This window comes from Amblyraja radiata, chromosome 2, assembly GCF_010909765.2.
Source record: "Amblyraja radiata isolate CabotCenter1 chromosome 2, sAmbRad1.1.pri, whole genome shotgun sequence".
Classification (NCBI taxonomy): Eukaryota; Metazoa; Chordata; class Chondrichthyes; order Rajiformes; family Rajidae; genus Amblyraja; species Amblyraja radiata.
This window is the reverse complement of record NC_045957.1, coordinates 147,006,296-147,031,962: the sequence shown is the minus strand read 5'-3', so window position 1 is coordinate 147,031,962 and position 25,667 is coordinate 147,006,296. Positions and strand designations below refer to the sequence as shown.

The window sequence follows — 25,667 nt, the reverse complement described above, 5'->3', positions numbered from 1 at the left end:
TCGTAGCTTGTCGCGGGTGGACGTAGGTTGACTTTGGTTGTCGTAGGTTGTCGCCTGTGTGGTCGTAGGTTGTCGTAGGTGTGGTCGTAGGTGGACGTCCTAATGAGTCGCCAGTTGTTGATAGCTTGCCATGGCTTGAAGCCAACTAGGTGGTAGGCTGTCGTTGCTTGGCGTAAACGTTGTTGTGGGGGGGGGGGCAGTTGCTGCTTTTTCGGCGACCTGCTATGACTGTGATAGTTGCCGGCAGTCGCCGAAAAAATCGCCTAAGTGGGACAGGCCCTTAACATTTTTAACGATTCTGAACTTGAAGGGTACAAGATGGTGCTGGAAAGATGGTGACTCTTGTGTAGTGCCTCAGTGCTATCTGCTATTCTTACAGTCTTATAATCAAGTATGATTAGGTTTATGTATCGTGAGATTTTGACTGAAGTGTATGCAATAAAGGAATTTCCCTGTGCCTCAGTACATGTGACAATAAAGTACCAATGAACCATTGAGGATTAGATCGGCATATGGGAGTCTTGAGACTTCATATGAGGCTAGCAAGGATCACCTGCCCTTCTGCTTTACAAGGAAAGTTAAGATTTACTACAGGGTTACGTCTGGGCAAGGAACTGGCTCCTCTCAGTTTCATCTCATTGAGGACTCTCTGCTCCAGTGCTGAAGCAATGGAATTGCAAATAGGTTCCTGATTAGATTGTTGTATCGTATCTGTACAATTAATGATGAGCTGCGGCTTCACATTTCAAATGAGCAGAAAATGTAAGATGGGATAGAAAATAAGATTAAGAAGGGCATCATGGTGGTGCAACGATCGAGTTGCTGCCTTACAGCGCTTACAGTGACGGTGACCCGAGTTCGACCCCGCATACGGGTGCTGTCTGTACAGAGTTTGTACGTTCTCCCCGTGACCATGTGGGTTTTTTCCTGAGATCTTCAGTTTCCTCCCACACTTCAAAGACGTACAGGTTTGTAGGTTAATTGGTTTGGTATAAATGTAAATTGTCCCTAGTCTGTGTAGGATAGTGTTAATGTGCGAGCATTGCTAGTCGGCGCAGACCCGGTGGGCCGAAGGGCCTGTTTCCGTGCTGTATCTCTCAACTAAAAAAAAAGTGCATATGCGTATCTTTATTTAACTGTCTCGGACCTGGCTAATATATACCGAGCTGGGACGGTTAGAATCAAGAACCGTAGTTATTTAAGTAAAGTGCATTATGTGTTTGTTAACCTTGCAGATTTATTTTTCTTTAGTTCTAAACCAACTTCCTTTTACATTTTTATTCCCAAGGATGCAGTGGTCGTGTTGCCAAGACAACTGCAAAGGTCCCAAGAACTTTTGAGTCAGGTCCATTCATGCACTTTGTGTTATGGTATGTTTTTAAATTAATCAAATTCAACCTGTAATATGCTAAGATCTCTTCTGCTCTCACTTACTTTTCAAAATAATTTACATCATAAGGAATGGGAGTAGAATTAGGCCATTCGGCCCATTAGATGCAGGAAAAATGTTCCCAATGTTGGGCGAGTCCAGAACCAGGGGCCACAGTCTTAGAATAAAGGGGACGCCATTTAAGACTGAGGTGAGAAAAAAAAATTTCACCCACAGAGTTGTGAATTTGTGGAATTCCCAGCCACAGAGGGCAGTGGAGGCCAAATCACTGGATGGATTTAAGAGAGAGTTAGATAGAACTCTAGGGGCTAGTGGAATCAAGGGATATGGGGAGAAGGCAGGCACGGGTTATTGAAAGGGGACGATCAGCCATGATTAGAATGAATGGCGGTGCTGGCTCGAAGGGCCGAATGGCCTCCTCCTGCACGCACCTATTTTCTATGTTGCTATGTTTCTATGTAAGTCTACTCCGCCATTCAATCATGCTGATCTATCTACCCCTCCTAACCCCATTCTCCTGCCTTCTCCCCATAACCTCTGACATCTGACTTCCTGGTGTTGCACTTGCTGTCTGATGTTTTGTCATCATTTTCTGTTGTAAGTTCCTTTCGATGTGTTGTATACCCGAGGCAAAGCTGGTACTGCAGGTTTGTGTCTGCCAGTAACTCAGCCTTTATATTCAATCGGTTCTTCTTCCCAGATTGTCATACGATTTCCCCTCTGTAATGTACAATTAAAATATATACACCATTCATAGTAAAATAATTTACTTTCTGATTGGGACTGAATTATGTATTTTTATACCCATCTAATGCACCTTGCACCTTGCTTTGGAGACCACAAACTCTCCTCTCCACCCCATCCCTCAATCTTTAGAAGAGTCATTGACCGACAACATTCACTGATTTTTCTTCCAGTCGACACTGGTAAACTGGCTGAAGTTTTCCGATATTTCCGTTTTTGTTTTTGGATTCCAGCATTGGTGGTTCTATTTATTTACCATTATTGAACAAAGCCCTTTGGATTTGTCCTGCCCACCTCATGGTGTCATGTTTTTGATCATGATTTCTATCATTCACATACTTTAAACCTATTGGGACATATGGAATTAAAGTTTCCAATTTTAATCTCACCTTTCATAATGTACAGTATTTATAACTGTGAGACCATTGGATTATCTTTGATTGGACTTTACTGGACTATATCTTGCACAAAACATTATTGATGTTATTCCCTTTATCATGTATCTGCACACGGTGGATGGCTGATTGTCAATCAATCAATCAATCAATCAATCAATCAAAACTTTATTGTCATTCAGAAATACATCGATATATGCAATTCTAAACGAAATTCCGTTGCATTTGGCTCCCCGTGCAACACAAAAATAAACAGAAGGATAAAATGGATAAAAAGATAAAATGGATAAAAAGATAAAATAGATAATGGTGGCTGCCCATTACATGGCATTCAAGAGTCTGATGGCTCAGGGAAAGAAGCTGTTGCAAAACCTTGATGTTCTGTTCCTTATGCTGCGATATCTTTTGCCCGAGGGCAGCAGCAGAGTGAACAGTCCATGATGGAGATGTGTGGGGTCCTTTATAATACTGTTGGCCTTGGACAAGCAACGTTTGCTTGCAATGTCCTCGATTGAGGGGAGAGAAGTCCCGATGATTTGTTCAGCCATCCTCACCACTCTCTGCACGGACTTCCAGTCGGAGGCTTTACAGTCCACAAACCAGACAGAGATGCAGCTGGTCAGAATACTCTCTATGGTGCCCCTGTAGAAAGTGGTGAGGACGGGATGGGGGAGGTGAGCTCTTCTCATCCGGCGCAGAAAGTGCAAACGCTGCTGCCCTCTCTTAACTAGTGATGCGATGTTTTGTGACACGGTCAGACTGTTAGTGATCATGTATGGTCTTTCTGCTGACTGGTTAGCTTGCGACAAAAGCTCTTCACTGTTCACATGACAATAAACTAACCTCGACAATATATGATTTTGTTGATTATATTTCTGGCACGTTCCAACTTCAATGCCAGAAAATAATATTTCTACTATATATTTCATAGGTAATTGGTTACATTTTGATTCCATACAACTTTAAATCACAGCAAATAAATGCACATTTAAAAATGTGGGTCAAACTCCAAAATATTGGTCAATAAATATGTTTTATTTTTTCAGATCAGTGTAAACCAGATGGCAAGTGTGCAAGAACCGGCTCTCCCCCTGCCTTTCCTGTAAACCTGGATATTGCATTTATTCTTGATGATGTAGATGAGATGGAAACTGCACATTCCGAAAATGTTCAGCATTTCCTAAGTTCCATGCTTAACGAGTTTGTGATTTCCGAAGAGCCAAAAGCTTCCAGTCTTCATCCTAGAGTGGCTATTGTACAACATGCTGGCAGTTATGGGAAAGAACCGTTTAACCTGGAGTTTGGGATTTTGGATTACAACGCAAAAACACTGAAAAAGCGACACATCCAAGAGTCATTTGATCAACCAGAGGTCACCTCCAGCCTTGACCGCACTGTTGAATGGAGCCTGAAACATTTCTTCTCAAATGATACAAAGCAGGCGACACACAGGGTTATTTTTATAATACTTTCAGCCGACACAAATATTGATGAGAAGAGATTGCTGGAAATATCACAAGATATCAAATGTAAAGGATTTGCTGTCTTTGCATTGGTTCTCGGAGAGCGATCCAACGTTGCAGCCCTGAAGGAGTGTGTCAGTTCTCCTCAGGATCAACATTTAGTCCATCTGCACAGAGCTCTGGAGATGGAAATGGAATATGCACAAAGGTTTGCAGTAGCCTTCCTGAAAAACCTGGAAGGTAAGTGGGCTGGAACTTTGAGGAAACTTTATGATAAAACGATAATTTATTACCATGCATTACTGACGCTACAATCTTAATACATATATTTATATCGTACTGTTTGATAAGTACTAGAAATAAGAACTGGAGGATGCCTTAAAGACTTATGCCCCTGTCCCACTTAGGGAACCTGAACGGAAACCTCTGGAGACTTTGTGCCACACCCAAGGTTTCCGTGTGGTTCCCGGAGGTTCCCGGAGGTTTTTATCAGTCTCCCTACCTGCGTCCACTACCTGAAACCTCCGGCAACCACCTGCAACATCCGGGGACCGCACGGAAACCTTGGGTGGGGCGCAAAGTCTCCAGAGGTTTCCGTTCAGGTTTCCTAAGTGGGACAGGGGCATAATTAGCCTGACAATAATGAGAAACTTGCTGGAGTCTATTATTAATAAATTAATAATAGGAAGTTAAGAACCTTTATTCTGTCAGAAATAATAATGGCTGGAGAGCATAGCTTTAAGGTGAAAGTTTAAAGGAGATGTGAGGGGCAAGTGTTTTTTACACAGAGTGGTAAGTGCCTGGAACGCGCTGCCAGGTGTAGTGGTAGAAGCAGATATGATAGTGACATTTACTAGATGGGGATAGGGACATAGATATGCCCCCCTGTCCTTTTCCCGCCTATACCACAAAAACATAGAAAATAGCTGCAGGAGTAGGCCATTCGGCCCTTCGAGCCAAGACTGCCATGCAACATAATTATGGCTGATTATCCAGAATCAGTACCGCATTCCTGCTTTCTCCCCATATCCCTTGAATCCGTTAGCCCTATCCATATCCCTTTCCTTCCACTAGTTTCACATTTCATGCCTCTTTTCCGTTTGTCTCACAGCCTTTTGTCTTTTCATCTTTAGCCTTTGTTCAACCTTCGTCCAATCAAACCACCGCCATGGTGGAGTGGTGCAGGAACCATTGCTGGAGCCCCCAGATATTCACAGTCTACCTCATTGATTTGGGTGAAATAATCTAAGTATTCAAGTTTGTTGATCATGCAGAAGCTAGATGGCAGTGTAGGATGTAAGGATGCAAAACATCTTCTTGATCATACAGACAGTCTAAGTCAGTGAGTGGTAGGTAAAAAGACAGGAGGAATATTATTAAATGTTGTTAAAATAGTAACAGATTTGGTACCTTTATTTAAGAAGGATTGCAGGAATAAGCTAGATAATTACGTGCTAGTGAGTCTTAGAGACGTTATTGGGAAACAAAATCTGAGTAATAGGATTATTCTACACTTGGGATGACAGAGGCTGATCAGGGATCGTCAACATGGTTTAGTTGGTGAGCGACCCTGACTGACTATTTGATTGTTTTTAGAACAAGTAACAACATTTATTGATGATGGCAGTGCAGCTGATGTTGCCTCCATTCTCTTCAGCAAGGTTTTGACAAGGTCTGGTTAATGTTATATTCCATGTCGTCCCTGGTCAAGTGACAAATTCGATCCAATGTTGGGTTGCTGATCAGAGACTGAGGCTGGTGGTGGAGAGTTACTTTGGTGATTGTAAGACTATGACCAGTGGTATAGCACAGGGAAATGTGCTGGGATCCTTGCTGTCTATCAAATGCATTAATAATTTGGATATGATTGTAGGAGGTGTGATTAGTATAATGACTATAATTGCTGATGAGAGGAAAGTCTTAGTTTACAGAATAATATTGATCAGTTGGTAAATTACGTAACGTAATGGCAGATGGAATTTAATCCAATGAGTGTGAGGTGATGTGCTTTAGGACATCACCTCACTGTACAAAAGGGACGGATTGCATCTTAACAGGTGGGGGACCAGCATTCTGGCAGGCAGGTTTGCCACTGCTACACGGGTGGTTTTAAACTGAATAAGGGGGGTGGGGTGTCAAATGGGATAGTCGCAGATGGAGTTAAAGGGAAAGGGTTTCTTAAATGTGTGAGCGGAGAGACAGAGGGGTGTAAAATGAGGGTAGAAGCAACGTGAAATGTGGCAGGCAGACAAATCCAGGGCAAAAATCAAAAAGGGCCACTTTTCAACATAATTGTATAAGGGGTAAGGGTGTTGTAAAAACAAGCCTGAAGGCTTTGTGTCTCAATGCAAGGAGCATTCGTAATAAGGTGGATGAGTTGAATGTGCAGATAGCTATTAATGACTATGATATAGTTGGGATCACGAAGACATGGCTCCAGGGTGACCAAGGCTGGGAGCTGAACATCCAGGGATATTCAATATTCAGGAGGGATAGAGAGAAAGGAAAAGGAGGTGGGGTAGCGTTGCTGGTTAGAGAGGAGATTAACACAATAGAAAGGAAGGACATTAGCTTGGAGGATGTGGAATCGATATGGGTAGAGATGCGATATACTAAGGGGCAGGAAATGCTAGTGGGAGTTGTGTACAGGCCACCTAACAGTTGTACTGGAGTTGGGGATGGCATCAAACAGGAAATTAGAAATGCGTGCAGCAAAGGTAAAACAGTTATAATGGGTGACTTCAATCTACATATAGATTGGGTGAATCAAATTGGCATGGGTGCTGAGGAAGAGGATTTCTTGGAATGTATGCGGGATAGTTTTCTAAACCAACATGTAGAGGAACCAACGAGAGAGCAGGCTATTCTAGACTGGGTATTGAGTAATGAGGAAGGGTTAGTTAGCAGTCTTGTTGTGCGTGGCCCCTTGGGCAAGATTCAGATTCAGATTCAGATTCAATTTTAATTGTCATTGTCAGTGTACAGTACAGAGACAACGAAATGCATTTAGCATCTCCCTGGAAGAGCGACATAGCGACATTGTTTGAATAAATAATAATAAGTGATAATAAGTGTCCGGGGGGTGGGGGGGTGATTGGCAGTCACCGAGGTACGTTGTGACCATGTGACCATGATATGGTTGAGTTCTTCATTAGGATGGAGAGTGACATAATTAATTCAGAAACAAGGATTCTGAACTTAAAGAAAGGTAACTTTGAGGGTATGAGACGTGAATTGGCCAAGATAGACCGGCAATTGATTCTTAAAGGGTTGACGGTGGATATGCAATGGAAGGCATTTAAAGACTGCATTGATGAACTACAACAATTGTTCATCCCAGTTTGGCAAAATAATAAATCAGGGAAGGTAGTGCATCCGTGGATAACAAGGGAAATCAGGGATAGTATCAAAACAAAAGATGAAGCATACAAATTAGCCTGAAAAAGCAGCCTACCAGAGGACTGGGAGAAATTCAGAGTTCAGCAGAGGAGGACAAAGGGCTTAATTAGGAAAGGGAAAATAGATTATGAAAGAAAACTGGCAGGGAACATAAAAACTGACTGCAAAAGTTTTTATAGAAAAGTGAAGAGAAAAAGATTAGTTAAAACAAATGTAGGTCCCTTGCTGTCAGAAACAGGTGAGTTGATCATGGGGAACAAGGACATGTCAGACCAATTGAATAACTACTTTGGTTCTGTCTTCACTGAGGAAGACATAAATAATCTGCCGGAAATAGCAGGGGACCGGGGGTCAAATGAGATCGAGGAACTGAGTGAAATCCAGGTTAGCCGGGAAGTCGTGTTAGGTAAATTGAATGGATTAAAGGCCGATAAATCCCCAGGGCCAGATAGGCTGCATCCCAGAGTGCTGTAGGAAGTAGCCCCAGAAATAGTGGATGCATTAGTGATAATTTTTCAAAACTCTTTAGATTCTGGAGTAGTTACTGAGGATTGGAGGGTAGCTAATGTAACCCCACTTTTTAAAAAGGGAGGGAGAGAGAAAACGGGGAATTACAGACCAGTTAGTCTAACATCGGTAGTGGGGAAACTGCTAGAGTCAGTTATTAAAGATGGGATAGCAGCACATTTGGAAAGTGGTGAAATCATTGGACAAAGTCAGCATGGATTTACAAAAGGTAAATCATGTCTGACGAATCTTATAGAATTTTTCGAGGATGTAACTAGTAGCGTGGCTAAGGGAGAACCAGTGGATGTGTTATATCTGGACATCCAGAAGGCTTTCGACAAGGTCCCACATAAGAGATTAGTATACAAACTTAAAGCACACGGCATTGGGGGTTCAGTATTGATGTGGATAGAGAACTGGCTGGCAAACAGGAAGCAAAGAGTCGGAGTAAACGGGTCCTTTTCACAATGGCAGGCAGTGATTAGTGGGGTACCGCAAGGGTCAGTGCTGGGACCCCAGCTATTTAGAATATATACTAATGATCTGGATAAGGGAATTGAAAGCAATATCTCCAAGTTTGCGGATGACACGAAGCTGGGGGGCAGTGTTAACTGTGAGGAGGATGCTAGGAGACTGCAAGGTGACTTGGATAGGCTGGGTTGAGTGGGCAAATGTTTGGCGGAAACGGGGAATTACAGACCAGTTAGTCTAACATCGGTAGTGGGGAAACTGTTAGAGTCAGTTATTAAAGATGGGATAGCAGCACATTTGGAAAGTGGTGAAATCATTGGACAAAGTCAGCATGGATTTATGAAAGGTAAATCATGTCTGACGAATCTTATAGAATTTTTCGAGGATGTAACTAGTAGAGTGGATAAGGGAGAACCAGTGGATGTGTTATAATCATTAATATATATTGTAAATAGCTGAGGTCCCAGCACTGAGCCTTGTGGTATAATGTGGATAAATGTGAGGTTATCCACTTTGGTGGCAAAAACAGGAAAGTAGACTATTATCTGAATGGTGGCCGATTAGGAAAAGGGGAGATGCAACGAGACCTGGGTGTCATGGTACACCAGTCACTGAAAGTAGGCATGCAGGTGCAGCAGGCAGTGAAGAAAGCGAATAGTATGTTAGCATTCATCGCAAAAGGATTTGAGTATAGAAGCAGGGAGGTTCTACTGCAGTTGTACAGGGTCTTGGTGAGACCACACCTGGAGTATTGCGTACAGTTTTGGTCTCCTAATCTGAGGAAAGACATTCTTGATGTAGAGGGAGTACAGAGAAGGTTCACCCGACTGATTCCTGCGATGTCAGGACTTTCATTTGTAGAAAGACTTGATAGACTTGGCTTGTACTCGCTAGAATTTAGAAGGACATCCTTGTGATTGAGGCAGTGCAGCGTAGGTTCACGAGATTGATCCCTGGGATGGTGGGACTCTCATATGAGGAAAGATTGAAAAGACTAGGCTTGTATTCACTGGAGTTTAGAAGGATGAGGGGATATCTTATAGAAACATATAAAATTATAAAAGGATTGGACAAGCTAGATGCAGGAAAAATGTTCCCAATGTTGTGCGAGTCCAGAACCAGGGGCCACAGTCTTAGAATAAAGGGGACGTCATTTAAGACTGAGGTGAGAAAAAACTTTTTCACCCAGAGAGTTGTGAATTTGTGGAATTCCCTGCCATATAGGGCAGTGGAGGCCAAATCACTGGATGGATTTAAGAGAGAGTTAGATAGAGCTCTAGGGGCTAGTGGAGTCAAGGGATATGGGGAGAAGGCAGGCATGGGTAATTGATTGGGGAATATCAGCCATGATCACACTGAATGGCGGTGCTGGCTCAAAGGGCCAAATGGCCTCCTCCTGCACCTATTTTCTATGTTTCTATGTGTTTTCTATTTATCTATGAGGTGATGAAGAAGGCATATGTAGGCCTCCATCAGCATAGAATATATGAACATGGAGGTTTTGTTACTACTAAAATGTTGATAAGGGTTATAGGATAGAACTAGTGTATGGGTGCTTGCTGGTCAGCATGGACTCGGTTGGCCAAAGGGCCTGTTTCCACCCTGTATCTCCAAACTAAACTAAAACTAAACATTGAGGCCAGAACTGGAGTATTGTGTGCAGTTCCAGCCACCACACTACAGGAACGTCTAAATGCACTGGAGAATATGTGGAGGAGATTTAATAGGATGGTGTCTCGGATGAAACAATTAATTAATGTGGAGAGATTGGATAGGCTGGGTTTGTATTCAATGTTGGTAAAGCACAGCAAGTCTTTAGCACAATGTCCTGAGAGTGCAGTGCCCACGGAGTGTGGACCCGTGGACAAGGATGATACTGGAGAAACCTACAATCTACCTCTGCCTGAAATACCATAGACAGGAATTCTCTTGCACTGTAGGTGACAATTGAGGCTGTTGTAGGAGTGGTGCAGGAGGAAGGGGGCATTATGTCAGCGTATGTTGACTATTTGGCTGTCAATATATAACACAGATTGTTGGCATCTTGTGTGTTACAAGATCTGGAAATGATTTAAATAAAAGTAAACCCATTTAAAACTGTGAAATCCCAAAGTGCACATTCAAAGCATTTTGCATAATGGATTTTACAAAAGGACTTTTCCTAAGCACAGTGAGTTCCTTCCACCATCCCCAAGAGCTGCCAGATGCAGTCGAACTCAACATTGCAGTTCTTGCTCCAACATTTTGACTCGTAGAACATGAAGATATCTTAAAAAATGCACAGTTCCCAGTGAATCCTTATTTTCACCATTGCAATATTCCACAGTTGGTCTGAATCACTTCATTAGATACAAGACTGGATTGTTGAGTGCAAGACGTTAACATGTGAGGAGTGTTTGATGGCTCTGGACATGTACTTGCTAGAGTTTAGGTTGAGGGGGGATCTCATTGAAACCTACCAAATAATGAAAGGCCTGAATATAGTGGATGTGGAGAGTATGTTTCCAATAGTGGGAGAGTCTAGGGCCAGGGGGGAAACCCTCAGAATAAAAAGACATACCTTCAGAATGGCGATGAGGAGGAATGTATTTAGCCAGTGGGTGGTGATTCTGTTTCCAATGAATTCCATTGCCACAGATGGCTGTGGAGGCCAGGTGATTGGCTATTTTAAAAGCAGAGATTGGTAGGTTCTTGATTAGTATGAGTTTCAAAGGTTATGGGGAGAAATCTGCAGAAGGGTTGGGAGTTGATTGGGAAAATAGATCAGCCATGATTGAATAGTGAAGCAGATGCGATGGGCAGATATTCCTGGTTCTGCTCCTATGTCTTATGGTCTAAGTCCACAAGTAAGAAGTGAAATAGCTATTAGGCACCAACACTGTCTGTATCCTTTTGTTAACTTCTCCTCCCACCTATTTGTGTTGCCTACATATTGCAAAAATATGCAACTGTAAAATTGTGTCTTTTCTAATATATACAGAAGGTCACAAATAAATATTATTGGTGAGTAGGTTAAAATCAAGAGGATGTGAATGTAATATCAATAGAAAATATCTGTAGAATAGATAAGGAGAACTGTTTTTCCTCAGACAACTTTCAGGCCATGAATGCTCGTTGACAAAGTTGTTGACAGTGAATCCATGAAAGGAGTTGGGCAACTTGGTCAGGATAAAGAATCTGGGGCCACTATTGACTCTTCACCATGATTCACTGAAAGGGTTAAGTAAGTAAGTAGGTAAGGTTATTGACCAAGTATTCACATACAAGGAATTTGCCTTGGTGCTCCACCCACAAGTAACAACATGACATACAGTGACAGTGACGAATGACTCAGAAAACACTAAACATTAATAATAATAAAACATTAATGATAAAACACCATTGATCAAGCATGTGAACCAACAAAATACCAGATCAAAGGGAGGCTACAGGTTTTTGGCTGTTGAGTAGAGCAACTACTCGTGGATAAAAACTCTTTTTATGTCTGGCTGGTAGCTTTGACAGTCCGGAGTCGCCTTCCAGATGGAAGTGATTCAAAAAGTTTGTGGCCAGGGTGAGAGAGGTCAGAGATGATCTTGCCCGCTCGCTTCCTGGCCCTTGCAGTGTACATTTCATCAATGGAGGGAAGGTTGCAGCCAATAACCTTCTCTGCTGATCAAACGTTTCGCTGCAGCCTCCAGGTGTCGTGCTTGGTGGCTGAGCCAAACCAGACCATGATGGAGAAGGTGAGAACAGACTCTACGATTGCCGTGTAGAATTGGACCATCATTGCCTGTGGCAGATTGTGCTTCCACAGCTGCCGCAGGAAGTACATCCTCTGTTGTGCCTTTTTGACTGTGGAGTCGATGGTAGCCCCCCACTTAAGTTATTTCGCTGTTGCTATTTAAAACTTGATCCATTAAGAAAAAGCCTTTTGGAAAATTACACTTCATTTTTTTGTGTGTTGTATCGTAGGTGTCTTGCAGTCACTCTCAACAAATAATGTACTTATTGATTTTATAGCTGGAATTAACAACTATCCGCCTCAAGCCATGAAGAAGGAATGCAACAAAAAATATTCTCAGCACATGGAAGAAAAGGAAACATTTCTCAATGAACCGTATGTTCTGTAACAATCAGTATCAAATTCTGGTCAAGGAATGGAATTTGACTTTGTTGATTGATGTATTCACTTCTTCATTACAGAGTGAATATTATGGAAGAAGTTGAAGAACAGAAAGATGAAATCAATGCCTATGGTGGGTATAGCTGAAAAATATTTCCTTCAGAAGGGTTTTCATTTGGAGAGGATGTTTCCATTAGTGGGAGAGTCTAGGACTAGAGGTCATAGCCTGAGAATTAAAGGACGTTCTTTTAAGAAGGAGATGAGGAGAAATGTATGTATCTGTGGAATTCTTTACCACAGAAGAGGCCAAGTCAGTGGATATATTTAAGGCAGAGATAGATAGATTCCTGTTTAGTACATGTGTCAGAGGTTATGGGGAGAAGGCAGGAGAATGGGGTTAGGAGGGAGACATAGATCAGCCATAATTGAATGGCGTAGACTTGATGGGCCGAATGGCCTAATTTTACTCCTATTCCTGATGACCGTGTGACCTTAATTAAGAATGGATTTGGACAGTTATTCCATTCTACAGAGAATTATATAATTGCTTCCCATGTGGTCTGTGAATGTTAATAATCTTTGGAAATTATACAATATAACCATATAACCATATAACAATTACAGCACGGAAACAGGCCATCTCGGCCCTTCTAGTCCGTGCCGAACACTTATTCTCCCCTAGTCCCGTCTACCTGCACTCAGACCATAACCCTCCATTCCTTTCCCGTCCATATACCTATCCAATTTATTTTTAAATGATAAAATCGAACCTGCCTCCACCACTTCCACTGGAAGCTCATTCCACACAGCTCTCTGTACAATGCATGTACATACTCGTTCACCCTTTTATGGCAAGATATAGTTGCAAGGACCGTCTCTATCTGGACTCACTTTCCCCTATTAGTGCCTTTCACGTTAGTTCTTGCTTTCTTATCCTTGGATAGGCTGCACATGTTTGACTCCTTTAGCCAGTCGTATACATCATTGTTCCTGATGTTGGCCATTAGCTTGATCTGAAACATTGAAGCAATGCTCAGGCAATGCATCTTCCACCCCTCACCTGCTGTGGCACCTTCACAGTGAATTTGCACCCGAGTTAAAAATCTGGCATTTAACATCAAAATGTTTTTCCCAGCACCAGTTTCTATTTACAGCCATCAAAAGAAAATAGCAAAAGATTTACAAAATAGAGAAAAGGTGTAGAAGTGTGAGAATTGAAATGAGATTTTAGTAGCTCATTTGGTAAAGCTGTGTTTGCCTGGGTTAAAAAAACTGAATGGGCTTGTATGGAGTGGATGTGGAGAGGATGTTTCCACTAGTGAGAGAGTCTGGGACTAGAGGCCATGGACTCAGAATAAATGGACGTATCTTTAGGAAGGAAATGATGAGGAATTTCTTTAGTCAGAGGGTGGTGAATCTGTGGAATTTTTTGCCGCAGAAGTCTGTGGAGGTCAAGTCAATTGATATTTTTAAGGCAGAGATAGATAGATTCTTGATTAGTAAGTGATTATGTCAGGGGTTATGGAGAGAATGGGGCTGAGAGGGAAATATAGATCAGCCACGATTGAATGTCAGAGTAGACTTGATGGGCCAAATGGCCTAATTCTGCTCCTACAACTTGTGAACTTATGAAATAAACAGTCTTGTTGCAACAAACCTAAGAGGAAGTGAGGGGGAGAAGAGTCTTAAAAGGGTTTCTGGGTCTTGGCTAAGACTAAGGAATGTGCTGGACAGAATGCCAAATTGGAGGGAGAAAGTGGTCTTCTCTTTGCAGAATTTGGGACCTGACTCATTTTCCTGAGTTAAGGGCCAATTTCACCATGCAGCTCAGGGAATGGCATGAATAGAGGAAGCCATCTGTACAATTCACTGGGGATTCAGCCCCTGCTCCAAACAGCACTTCACGTATTAGCAAGCAGGAAATAAGTTGCTGTTAGCAGTTGAGAATTGAAACTCTTGAGAGGGATGTTGTGGTAGTCCATGCCAATTGATCTCCATTCCATGCCTTTAGCTGTTATTAGCCTCTGTTCAGTTTTGGATAGGATCTTAGGGACCTTACAATTTTCATGTCTTTACAAAAGATGATAATGACAAATTGCTGAGTGAAATAGTTGGATGAACAATGCCACATATTTTGTTCTGGTACCCACATTTTTAATTAGTTTAGTTGTTTATTGTCACATGTTCAGAGGTGCAGTGAAAAGCTTTTTTGTTGCCTGCTATCCAGTTAGCGAAAAGACTACATATGATTACAAGCAGGCCGTCCACTGTGTACAGACACAGGATAAAGGGTTAAAATGTTCAGTGTAAGACAAAAACTCCAGGAAAAAAATAAATATTCCAGCTCATTTCAATCATTTTTGTGAGAAGGTTTTGCGCAATCGATATAAATCTTTCATAGCAAAAACAAACCGCTGGAGGAACTGGGCCAACCAGGAAGCATCTGTGGAGACAAAGTGTCCAGAAGTCTACACATCTCCTGCGTTGGAAGGAACTGCAGCTGCTCGTTTACACTGAGGATAGACACAAAATGCTGAAGCAAACTCAGCGGGGCAGGCAGCATCTGTGATTAGAAGGAATGCATGGCGTTCCGGGTTGAGACTCTTCTTCAGAAGGGTTCTGTGAGCCAATGAAGCTTGCGAAGACCATGATGATGGGTGCGCAGGGCTCACCTTGCCCTAGCTAACAACGATCTATTCTATATTTTCATTGACCCCATCCCCTTTAATGTCTCGTTTTCACACCTTACCCTTCCATATCTCTGTGTCTCCCTGTCCCCGACTCTCAGTCCGAAGACCCGAGACGTCACCCATTCCTTCAATCCAGAGATGCTGCCTGTCCTGCTGAGTTACTCCAGCATTTTGTGTCTATCTTGGAAATCTGTGTTTTTTTTCCATTTACAAAGTTGACCTTCCCTCGGCCAGCCCTGATACGACTTCTCGACCTGAAATGCTAACTATGCCATAGCCTCCAGCAGTATATGTTCTTGCTCCAGATTCCAGCAACTGCGGTCTCTTGTGGCTCCATACATCTTTCTTAAGCTGTTTAATTCTTTTCAGCTCCAGCTGTGTGCGGATTGAGTAAAGATCCAGGGAATTGCGACAACCATTCCTTAAAATGGTACTTTGACAAAACATTAAGGAGCTGCAGAAGGTTCTGGTACGGTGGCTGTAAAGGAAATGAAAACAGATTTGACACAAGGGCAGAATGCGAAGCCCTGTGTCTAACATCTTCCTTCTAAATACTGCGGTGGTATGATTATGGATAAACACTCAGTGATAACAGGCATGAAATTCCAGTGTACATGTCATTTTCTATTTACATATACAATACCTTATTCATATTGGCGCTCAGGGTTTTAAGTACGTACCACTGTGTTGAATAATAATTAATAGACAGGATATCCCCATTTACACTCTCGTAAAGGAGGAAAGCCTACAATGGATATGGACATCTTTCTTCTGTGTTTTGTTTGTTTGCAAAAGTAAAAGAGCAGGTGGATGGCAGAAAGATTGTCCAGAAATAATTGAGCAAATAGTTTACACAACTTTTTTAAGTCAAAAAATTTGCAATCAAATAAGACCAAATGAAGGGACCTAATTCTTCCTCTCCGGACCTTCCAGGAAGACTCCCAATTCTGCTGGGAGGCTCCACACTCTAGAGCAGGAAGTCAGAAACAGCAGCAATGTTGCTAATATCAGGAGCACCATGCTGAGCATGAGCTAGAATCTTGAAAACGTTAAATTATCCGTATGTTTGTGTATCCGTGTGTATGTGTGTCCATGTGCGCGTCTGCGTGTATCTGTGTGCACGTGTGTCTGTGCTCATGTGTCTGTGTGTCTGTGTGCGCGTGTCTGTGTTCACATGTGTATGTACGCTGGTGTCTGTGTGCGCGTGTGTCTGTGTGCGCGTCTGTGTGCGTGTCTGTGTGTGCGTGTGTCTGTATTCGCATGTGCGTTCGCATGTGTCTGTGTGCGCATGTGTCTGTGCGCACTAGTGTCTCTGTGCACGTGTCTGCATGTGAGTGTGCGCGTGCGTGTCTTTGTGCGCGCACGTGTCTGTGTGCGCGTGCGTACGCGTGTGTGTCTGTGTGAATGTGTCTGTGCGCATGTGTGTCTGTCCTGTGTGTGTGCGCGTGTGTTTGTGCATGTGGCTGTGCGCGTGTGTCTGTGCATGTGTCTGTACGCGTGTGTTCGTGCATGTGTCTGTGTGCACGTGTGTGGCTGTGTAAGCGCCATGGCTGCAGTGGCAAGAGAAGAAATGGTAGACAAAAAAGAAAATTCTACTTGCAAGGAAATTCGTCAACTTACTGCCAGTTACTGCGGAACAACTGCCAGTTTAACAGAAAATGTTTAGTAGGGCACTGATCAAGAATCAACATGGAAGAGTGAGACAGGAAACTAAAATAAATCCGTATTATGACTGTCAATTGGTGTAGCAAAGAGACAACAGGTTGCCCTGGCACTATTTAGTGACAAATTAACATTGGAAAGCTACTAGTAAAGCATTGCTACCCAAATGTGAATATTTGTGAAATATTCTTTCCGATTAAATATATAACATTTTCCAGTTCAGTCAATTGTCATACGCATTAAAAATGAGTACCTTCCAGAAGTTATTTAAGAAAAAACTGCAGATGCTGGAAAAATCGAAGGTAGTCAAAAATGCTGGAGAAACTCAGCGGGTGAGGCAGCATCTATGGAGGGAAGGAATAGGCAACGTTTCGGGTCAAGACCTTTCTTCAGACTGAAACGTCACCCATTCCTTCGCTCCATAGATGCTGCCTCACCCGCTGAGTTTCTCCAGCATTTTTGTCAACCTACCAGGTTGAATCGCTTTTGATAAATGCTTAATTTATCTGTTTTAATGCATTTAGGGCAAGTGGTGCAAGCATTTCAGAAAAAATATCATTTATTTTATATATCAGATTATGTTAAAGGTATGGTGCTATTTCATGTAGAAAATATCTTGGTGAACTGGTTGTACATTTACCAGAATTCAATTTGATAGGAATATTGAAAATATTTGCAAAGGACATTTTATAAGTGAAATCATTACTTGGGGTAATTAATAGGGTGTTAGGGATTCTAATTCAACCTCACAAGATTTTCTTGTAATGTATTGTGGTCAGTTTCACCTTTTCAACTACTCGTGTTTCTCACAATAATACATGTTTGTAACATCTGCAAAGATCAATGAACCATGTGTATGCCAATTGTTCACTTGCTGATCAATTCCAGACACTATTTTAAAAATGTTTTCTAATTGCAGCAATTTTAAAAACTGTTATAACTGAAAAAATATATATTTTTCCTATATATCCCAGGTGAGGTTGTTACAAGGGAAATATTATTGTTCTTTGCTCAGGATAGGGAATGTGATTGTTTGCATGTTTCCTTGTTTGTCTTTCCAAAGGTCCTGCTAAATGTGGTACTTCTGTGCCAACAGAAAAACCCGATAGCTTCAATTGAATGCCAATATAATGAGGAGAGAACTGCAGTTAAATAATATAACATGTACTAATGTTTTGATTAAAAACTACATGATGGAATTAATTCTCATTTTGTTTGTCTGCAGCATAAGTTGTAGATCACATTTGTAAGCACACGCACTTTCATTTTATTTCTAGTTTAGTTATTATTATTGTCACGTGTACCAAGGTACGGAGAAAAACAGTTTAAGAAGGAACTGCAGATGCTGGAAAATCGAAGGTAGACAAAAATGCTGGAGAAACTCAGCGGGTGCAGCAGCATCTATGGAGCGAAGGAAATAGGCAACGTTTTGGCCCGAAATGTTGCCTATTTCCTTCGCTCCATGGATGCTGCTGCACCCGTTGAGTTTCTCCAGCAGTTTTGTCTACCTACAGAGAAAAACATTTGTTTGCGTACTATCCAGTCAAATGAATACAGTCAAGCCATCCACACTGCACAGATAAAAGATAAAGGGCACAATATTCAGTGCAAGATATAACATTGAAATTTGATAAAGGCTGGTTTGATAAAGATCTCCAATGAGGTTGATGGGAAGTCAGGATTGCACTCTAGCTGGTGAGAGGTCTGTTCGGTTCCCTGATAACAGCTGGGAAGAACCTGTACTTCTCGTACTGGTCGTTGATTATGTAGGTGGCCTTGCCATGGCAGCGTGAAGTGTGGATGGAGTCAAAGGAAGGGAGGGCGGTTGTTTATGTGGTGGTCTGGGCTACGTCCACAACTCTTTCCATCAATAACAATGCCAGAATGGGAATGCCTTGTGGAAACCACGCCAAGACAATATGCAAAAAGAATTTCACTGTGCAGTTACATAAATAACTACATACAAATAAAACACCATTGAACCATTGCGAGTTGGCATAGGCAGTGAGGAGCATTTAATTTATATGAGTCATACTGCATTTTGGACTAAAGCTATGCCGCCTATACAGAAGAGTTCTTCGTAAGAAGGAAACTTATTTGAAGAAGGAGATATTTATTAAAATTGAGACAGTACATATCTAATTTTACTTCGGAGTCACGTGAGTGACTACGTGAAGAACCCGCTCAGTGCGCAGGCGCGGCATTACGCCAGCAGTGCAACAGCGGCTGCCACGGGAGTTAGGCTGTCCCGTTACAGGATGAACCGGACCGTTAGGTGAGTACCCTGAGGTCGGGTTTTCTTTTACAGGTGAGCCTTTTTCTGCTTGTGTTTTTTACAGGCAGAGAAAAAGCCTCTGGAACAAAACTGTCCCCCGTTTTCCCGTTGGGGAGGGGGGCAGCAACAGGCGGTAGGAGCGTTACCCGGTGTTCCGTAATTCCCCGACACCGCGCCGAGGCCAGCCCGCTAGTACCTGAAGCAGCGGGCTGGACGCATAGCCACTCGAGAGGCATCCGGCAGGTGTTCCCGATGTCGGACGGGACGTCTCTCCACCCGCACGGGGGGAGAGAGAGCCGCCTGAGCCGCTGGAGCGGCTCACGGAGCAGGTGACTGTGAGACGCGCTGCTTGAGGGGCGCTCTCGCTACTACAAGGCACAAAAGCTCCAGAAGAACCTGTCCCCCGCTCGACTCCAGCGGAGGAGCGTTCCATTGCACGGGGGGCAGCAACAGGCGGTAGGAACAATTACCGGTCGCCCCGCTATCCCCATCACCGCGCCGAGCCTAGTCCCGCTAGTGCCTGAACTGCGGGCTGGATGTCTAGCCATCCGAACAGGCATCCGGCCGGTGGCGTCCGATTCGTCGGACGGGGACATGTCTCCACCTAAATGGAGGAGAGACAGCCGCCTGAGCTGCATCCAACAGCAATTGGAGCAGCTCCAGCGAGATGCGCAGAAAGAGCGCTCTCGCGGAGGGAGGTCAGGCACCCCCTCCACAGTGCTTCATGCACTGCCCTCTGCTCCCTCATTACTGGAGGCTAGCATTGGTGACCAGGGCTGGGCTGGTCTGGAACAGTGGCAGGCGGACGAATTCGGGAGTATGCCAGCGGTGCAGGAACATGAAGAGCTGTTGGGTGTGATGGACCGCTTGTAGCAACCCCACGGGCTGGAGCACCGCTGGAACCAAGAATGGCGGCCAGCATCAACCATTACTGGAAAAGGTGCTCGCTGAGGTGCTGAAACAACACAGCACCAGAAAACGGTGAGGCCCTCAAAGTAAAAAGTGTCAACAGCCAAATCTGGGGGCATGTGGGTCACACATCCAGACCCAAGAACTCAAGCTACAGCGGATCCTAAGGCTCCTGACGTCAGCCATCACAGCCTTTGCTGGTTCCGTGGAGACCCCGGAGATGGATACCTGCCAGCAGGATGTGCTGGCATTAATGTGTACCACACAATTTGAGATCAACAATCTCCGGAGGGAAACATAAGACCTGCCCTCAATCCCAAATTTGCTGGCTTGTGTAAAGCCCCAGCTGCGGAGACGGACGCGCTGCTATTTGGGAAAGATTTCAATAAAAAACTGAAGGAGATGCAGGAAGCATCAAAAACCTTCGGCCTAATGAGGGCAGGCCCCGGGACGAGCAAACCAAGACCTCCGATACCCAAGCGGCAGCACCCCACGGCATCCACCAGTCGACGTCCGCAATATGGGACTGGTGAACGCTTGGGGTCCGCACATTATCCCCAAAGATCTTTCAGATCAGGGCCCGCAGCGGACCCTCTGGAAAATGCGCCTCCCCCCAACATCGCCAGCACGTCAGAACAAAATCTTCAGGAAAATGAAGAAACAGAATCGCCAATAACCATGGAGGTAGGTGGGTCTGGTCCCTACCAGCATATAGAGAATAAGGGTGCTTTATTAACAGGGGGGAGATTACACTTCTTTAAAGAAGCATGGGGTATGGTCACGAGTGACAAGTATATACTCAACAACATTACAGGATATAAAATACAATTCATGTCAGAAAAAACGCCGCCAGTTCAACAATGGCCCCAAAGGGTATTTCTCCCTCCGTCAAAAAGAAACGTGAGGGACAAGCTGAACTGGTGAGACTTATCACAAAGGGGGTCATCGAAAAGACCAAACATGAACCTTTGGAATTTGTATCGAATATATTCACTAAAACCAAAAAAAATGGTGTCTGTCGCATCATCATTGACTTAACGTCACTAAACAAATTTGTTAAGTATATACATTTCAAAATGGAGACATATGTTACTGCCAAACAACTGAATTCCAAAGGACACTTCATGGCAAGCATTTATCTTAAAGATGCTTACTATCTAGTACCCATATACAAGGATCATCGCAGATACCTAAAAATTTTCTGGATGGTACAAAGCATTGCCCTATGGGCGAACTTCAGCCCAAGATTATTCACCAAAATATTGAACCCAGCCATAGCAATACTAAGAAAACAAAAACATATTGTCATGGCATATCTGGAGGATATTCTCATAGTAGGGAAAACGATGGAATTGGCTGTGGCAGCAGTATCAGCTACAAAACAGCTCCTCGAAACTGGGGTTCGTCCTACATCCAGATAAATCTAAGTTGAAGCCATCCACTATCATGGACTACCTGGGCTTCACAATTAACTCAGTCCATATGACTGTTACCTTGCCAAAGGCAAAAATGGTTGAATTAGCACAATCATGCAACAAATTAATGGTCAACGAGCGACCAACTATTCGACAAGTAGCAAGAGTAATTGGGGAAATGGTAGCAGCATTTCCGGCTACACAATTCGGACCTTTGCACTATCAAAAAATTTACAGAGAGCAAAGGTACGGGCAATAAAACGACATACAGGTCACTATGATCGTGTCATGAACTTACCCACTGAAGCAATATCAGAGCTACAGTGGTGGGCAGAAAATGTTTGGCATAGTTTCAGCCCTATCTTTATCACTAACCCTACTTTAGTTATTCAAACAGATGCCAGTGCTCAAGGCTGGGGAGCGACTAACTCCATATCCAGCACAAGTGGTAGATGGACTAAACTAGAGTCATCATTACTACTTACACAGGGCATTAACTATCTAGAGATGTTGGGCGCTTTTTATGGTTTAAAAGCATATTTATCTAATATGCAGCACTTGCATTTTCGGTTACAAATTGATAAATACTACGGTGATGGCTTATATTAACCATATGGGTGGCATAAAATCATTATCATGCGACAAATTGGTCAACATGATTTGGCAATGGTATGTCGAAAGACATATTTGGCTATCAGCTACTTACCTACCAGGTAAGCTAAACACCCATGCCATGAGAAAATTAAACGACTGGGTTGCAAGTTTGAACAGACCTTACCTGGAACTGGGATTGTCCAAACAAACCATCACCACCATGTCGGCATCCCTTCGAACATCCACCAAGAGGCAGTACTTAACCAGCATCAAAAAAGGGAGAAGTACTGCCAGGAAACATGGACAACATACGCAACAGCTACAGCCACCAACATACTGGAGTTCCTGGCCATCTACACCACGATGTAGGGATCAGCTACAGTGCCATCAACACAGCGCAGAGTGCTCTTTCTGCTTATCTCAAACCAGCGGCAGGACAACAAGCGATGGGATCCCATCCACTGGTGGTAAAACTGATGAAGGGCATTTACAATATCAAGCCCTAAGCCCAGGTATACAATGACAATAAATTGAATTGTATTGTTGTATTGTATTTGTATACCCATATTTGGTATATCAGTGTGGTCCTGACATATCTCAGGGAATGGCCACCAGCCAGATCCCCCGACCTTGAGCAAGCTACACTAAAGACGCTCATGTTGATGGCACTTGTATCTGCTCAGAGGGTCCAGTAACTACACCTATTGCGACTGGACAACATGATCACAGCTCCAGACCAGATCTGTCGTTATCCAGCGACTGGTCAAACAGAGCAGACCAGGAACACCTAATCCAGTCGTGGCTTACCCACCAGAACCACGGTTATGTGCCATGACCCACCTACTATCCTATATAGACACAACCAGAATATTCGAGGGAGATGAAAAGCCTTGTGGGTCAGTCACAAAAACCTTATGGTGGGGTACGAGCCAAACCATTGCGAGATGGCTCAAGCAGGTGCTAGAAACTGCTGGGATAAACACTAACATGTACAAATTTTATTCCACCAGGGCAGCATCCATGTCGACGGCTAAAGAATGGACATGCCTATAGACCACATCCTGGCTACAGCAGGATGGTGGGAAGGGAAAAGACCGTTCAGAAATTTTATAATAAGCCGTTGGCAAAACCTGTTTTATTTGCAGTAAAGATTTACGAACTGCAAATATTTAATTTAAGCCCAGGGGAGCAACTTAATTCTTTGTTATTATTGTTTAAAAAATACCATTGTGCTTTTCTACAAATAGACTCATTGGTTCATTACGATAACACTTCCTCCCTCAAGAACTTCGGCAGTGAGTGAAATGAAACTGTTACACGGTTTGAAATCACAGAGCTTTGAAATCTTCACGTAGTCACTCGCGTGACTCCGAAGTAAAATAGTAAGATTAAATGAGAACTTACCAGTTTGAAGTTTGATCTGTATTTTATGAGGAGTTACGATGAGGGATTACGTGCCCTCCGCTCCCACCCTCATTATATGGATCAAACTAATAAATTGATGTCTCCTTATCTTTACTATGTTTACTTCAAAATAACTGTGTCTATCTGTGATTCCACACCGCTGCTTGGAAGTATGCCGCGCCTGCGCACTGAGCGGGTTCTTCACGTAATCCCTCATCGTAACTCCTCATAAAATACAGATCAAACTTCAAACTGGTAAATTCTCATTTAATCTTACTATTTTTGAATGCATCAGTACTTCCAGCACCTTTTCTTCCTGGTTCAGGACATGAAACGCCAGCCTGTGGAATCTCTGCTCCTGTCTCCGTTTTGCTTGGTTCTTTGCCTTTAGACTTTAAAGATACAGCGTGGAGTCTGAGCCGAGCAATGATAACAATTGGACTCGGATTATCCTACACACTAGGAACAATTTACAATTTAAAAAGCCAATTAACATACAAACATGTACGTCTTTGGAGTGTGGGAGGAAACTGGAGCACTCAGAGAGAAAACCTGTCACTACATATCTTCTCTAGGCACATGCGTACCCGGAATACCGGAGCATAGCCAATTTTTTTTTGTTTTAAAAGGGTAGTGGAGATAATCCAGGAGATTATAAACTAGTCGGCCTCATGTTAGGATTGGATTGGGCAGAATTATTTTGGATAGGGATTACTCGCATTTGGGGAAAATAGATGTATAGGTTCATACAGCATGGAATCAGGCTCTTTGGCCCAACTCATGTATGCCACCAAAATGCTCCATCTAATCTAGTCCCATTTGCCCACCTTTGGCCCATATTCCTCCAATGCTTTCCTATTCATGTACCTGCCCAAGTGTATTTTACATGGTGTTATAATATCTACCTCAACTACCTCCTCTGGCAGCTCATTCCATGTATTCACAACCCTCTTCCCCTTCAGTTTTGTATTAAATCCCTTTCAGGTTTGTATTAAATCTTATCCCTCTCATTTTAAACACTGGAGCTCTTGTTCTTGATTCCTCTACCATGGATAAAATATTCTGTGCATTCACCCTATCCCTCGCATTGTTTTCTAAACATCTAAGCAATAAAATCCAAGGAATAAAGTCCTAGTCTGCCCAATCACTCCCTATAAATCAGCCCCTCCAGGCACCTGGTCCACAGTGTGACCAGCCTGATGAAGGGTCTCGACCCGAAACGTCACCCATTCCTTCTCTCCAGAGATGCTGCCTGTCCTGCTGAGTAACTCCAGCTTTTTGTGTTGACCTGGTCAACACCAATCACTCTCAATGTAAAACAACTTGCTCTACATATCTCCTTTAAACTTATTTCCTCTGATCTTAAATCTATTAGTAGTAGAATCATACAGTGTGGAAGCAGTTCCTTTGCCCCAACTTGCCCACACTGACCAATATGTTTCATCAAACTTGCCTGCGATTGGCCTATATCCCTACAAACCTGTCCTATCCATGTACTTGTCTAATTGCTTCTTACGAAAGTCCCTGCCTCAACTACTTCCTCCGGCAGCTCATTTCACACACCCACCGCACTTTGTGTGAAAAAGTTACCCCTCAGATTCCTATAAAATCTTTCCCTCTTCACCCCTTGAACCTATACCATCTGGTTTTCAATTCCCTTACTCTGGACAGAGCTAGATAGGGCTTCTAAAGATAGCGGAGTCAGGGGATATGAGGAGAAGGCAGGAACGGGGCACTGATTAGGGATGATCAGCCATGATTGAATGGCGGTGCTGGCTTGAAGGGCCGAATGGCCTACTCCTGGACCTTTGTCTACTTACAAGAGACTTTATGCATCTACCCGATCTATTCATCCCCTATATATCGGCAAGCCCAAGCGCAGTCTCGACAATCGTTTTGCTGAGCACCTTCACTCAGTCCGCTTAGGCCTACATGATCTCCCGGTTGCTAAACACCTCCCGGCTCCCATTCTCATACTGACCTTTCTGTCCTGGGCCTCCTCCACTGGCTGAGTGAGGCCTAATGCAAATTAGAGGACTAGCACCTCATATTTCTCTTGGGCAGCTTACCACCCAGCGGTATCAATCTTAACTTCATGTAACCCTTGCTTTCCACCCTCATCCTACTTCTTTGGCTAATTCTACTGTCCTCCTGATTAAATATTACTGACTGTATGCAGCATTATCACCTTCCCCTCAGCTAACAACACTAATAACTATTCTACATTTCCTTAGCAGCATCTCC

At 43.2% G+C, this 25,667-nt stretch overlaps 2 protein-coding genes across 5 annotated transcripts in view; both read left to right on the top strand.

The window, feature by feature from the left end:
• Positions 1-25,667, top strand: part of LOC116970261 (collagen alpha-6(VI) chain-like) — a 324,046-nt gene that overhangs the window by 125,685 nt on the left and 172,694 nt on the right. The window lies entirely within an intron of this gene.
• LOC116970288 (collagen alpha-6(VI) chain-like) lies at positions 3,623-16,264 on the top strand. Its single transcript, XM_033016963.1, has 4 exons — positions 3,623-4,232; positions 12,372-12,468; positions 12,555-12,607; positions 15,534-16,264. Exons 1-4 carry the CDS (start codon positions 3,674-3,676, stop codon positions 15,713-15,715), a joined length of 891 nt encoding a protein of 296 aa, XP_032872854.1. The 5' UTR covers positions 3,623-3,673; the 3' UTR covers positions 15,716-16,264.

Bases quoted from the DNA above. Each gene is read 5' to 3' on its own strand.
- LOC116970288 (XM_033016963.1), top strand. From the start codon at position 3,674: ATGGAAACTGCACATTCCGAAAATGTTCAGCATTTCCTAAGTTCCATG. The intron at 12,469-12,554 runs GTATGTTCTGTA...TCTTCATTACAG, and splicing joins GAAACATTTCTCAATGAACC to AGTGAATATTATGGAAGAAG. The intron at 12,608-15,533 runs GTGGGTATAGCT...AATTCTTTTCAG, and splicing joins AGATGAAATCAATGCCTATG to CTCCAGCTGTGTGCGGATTG.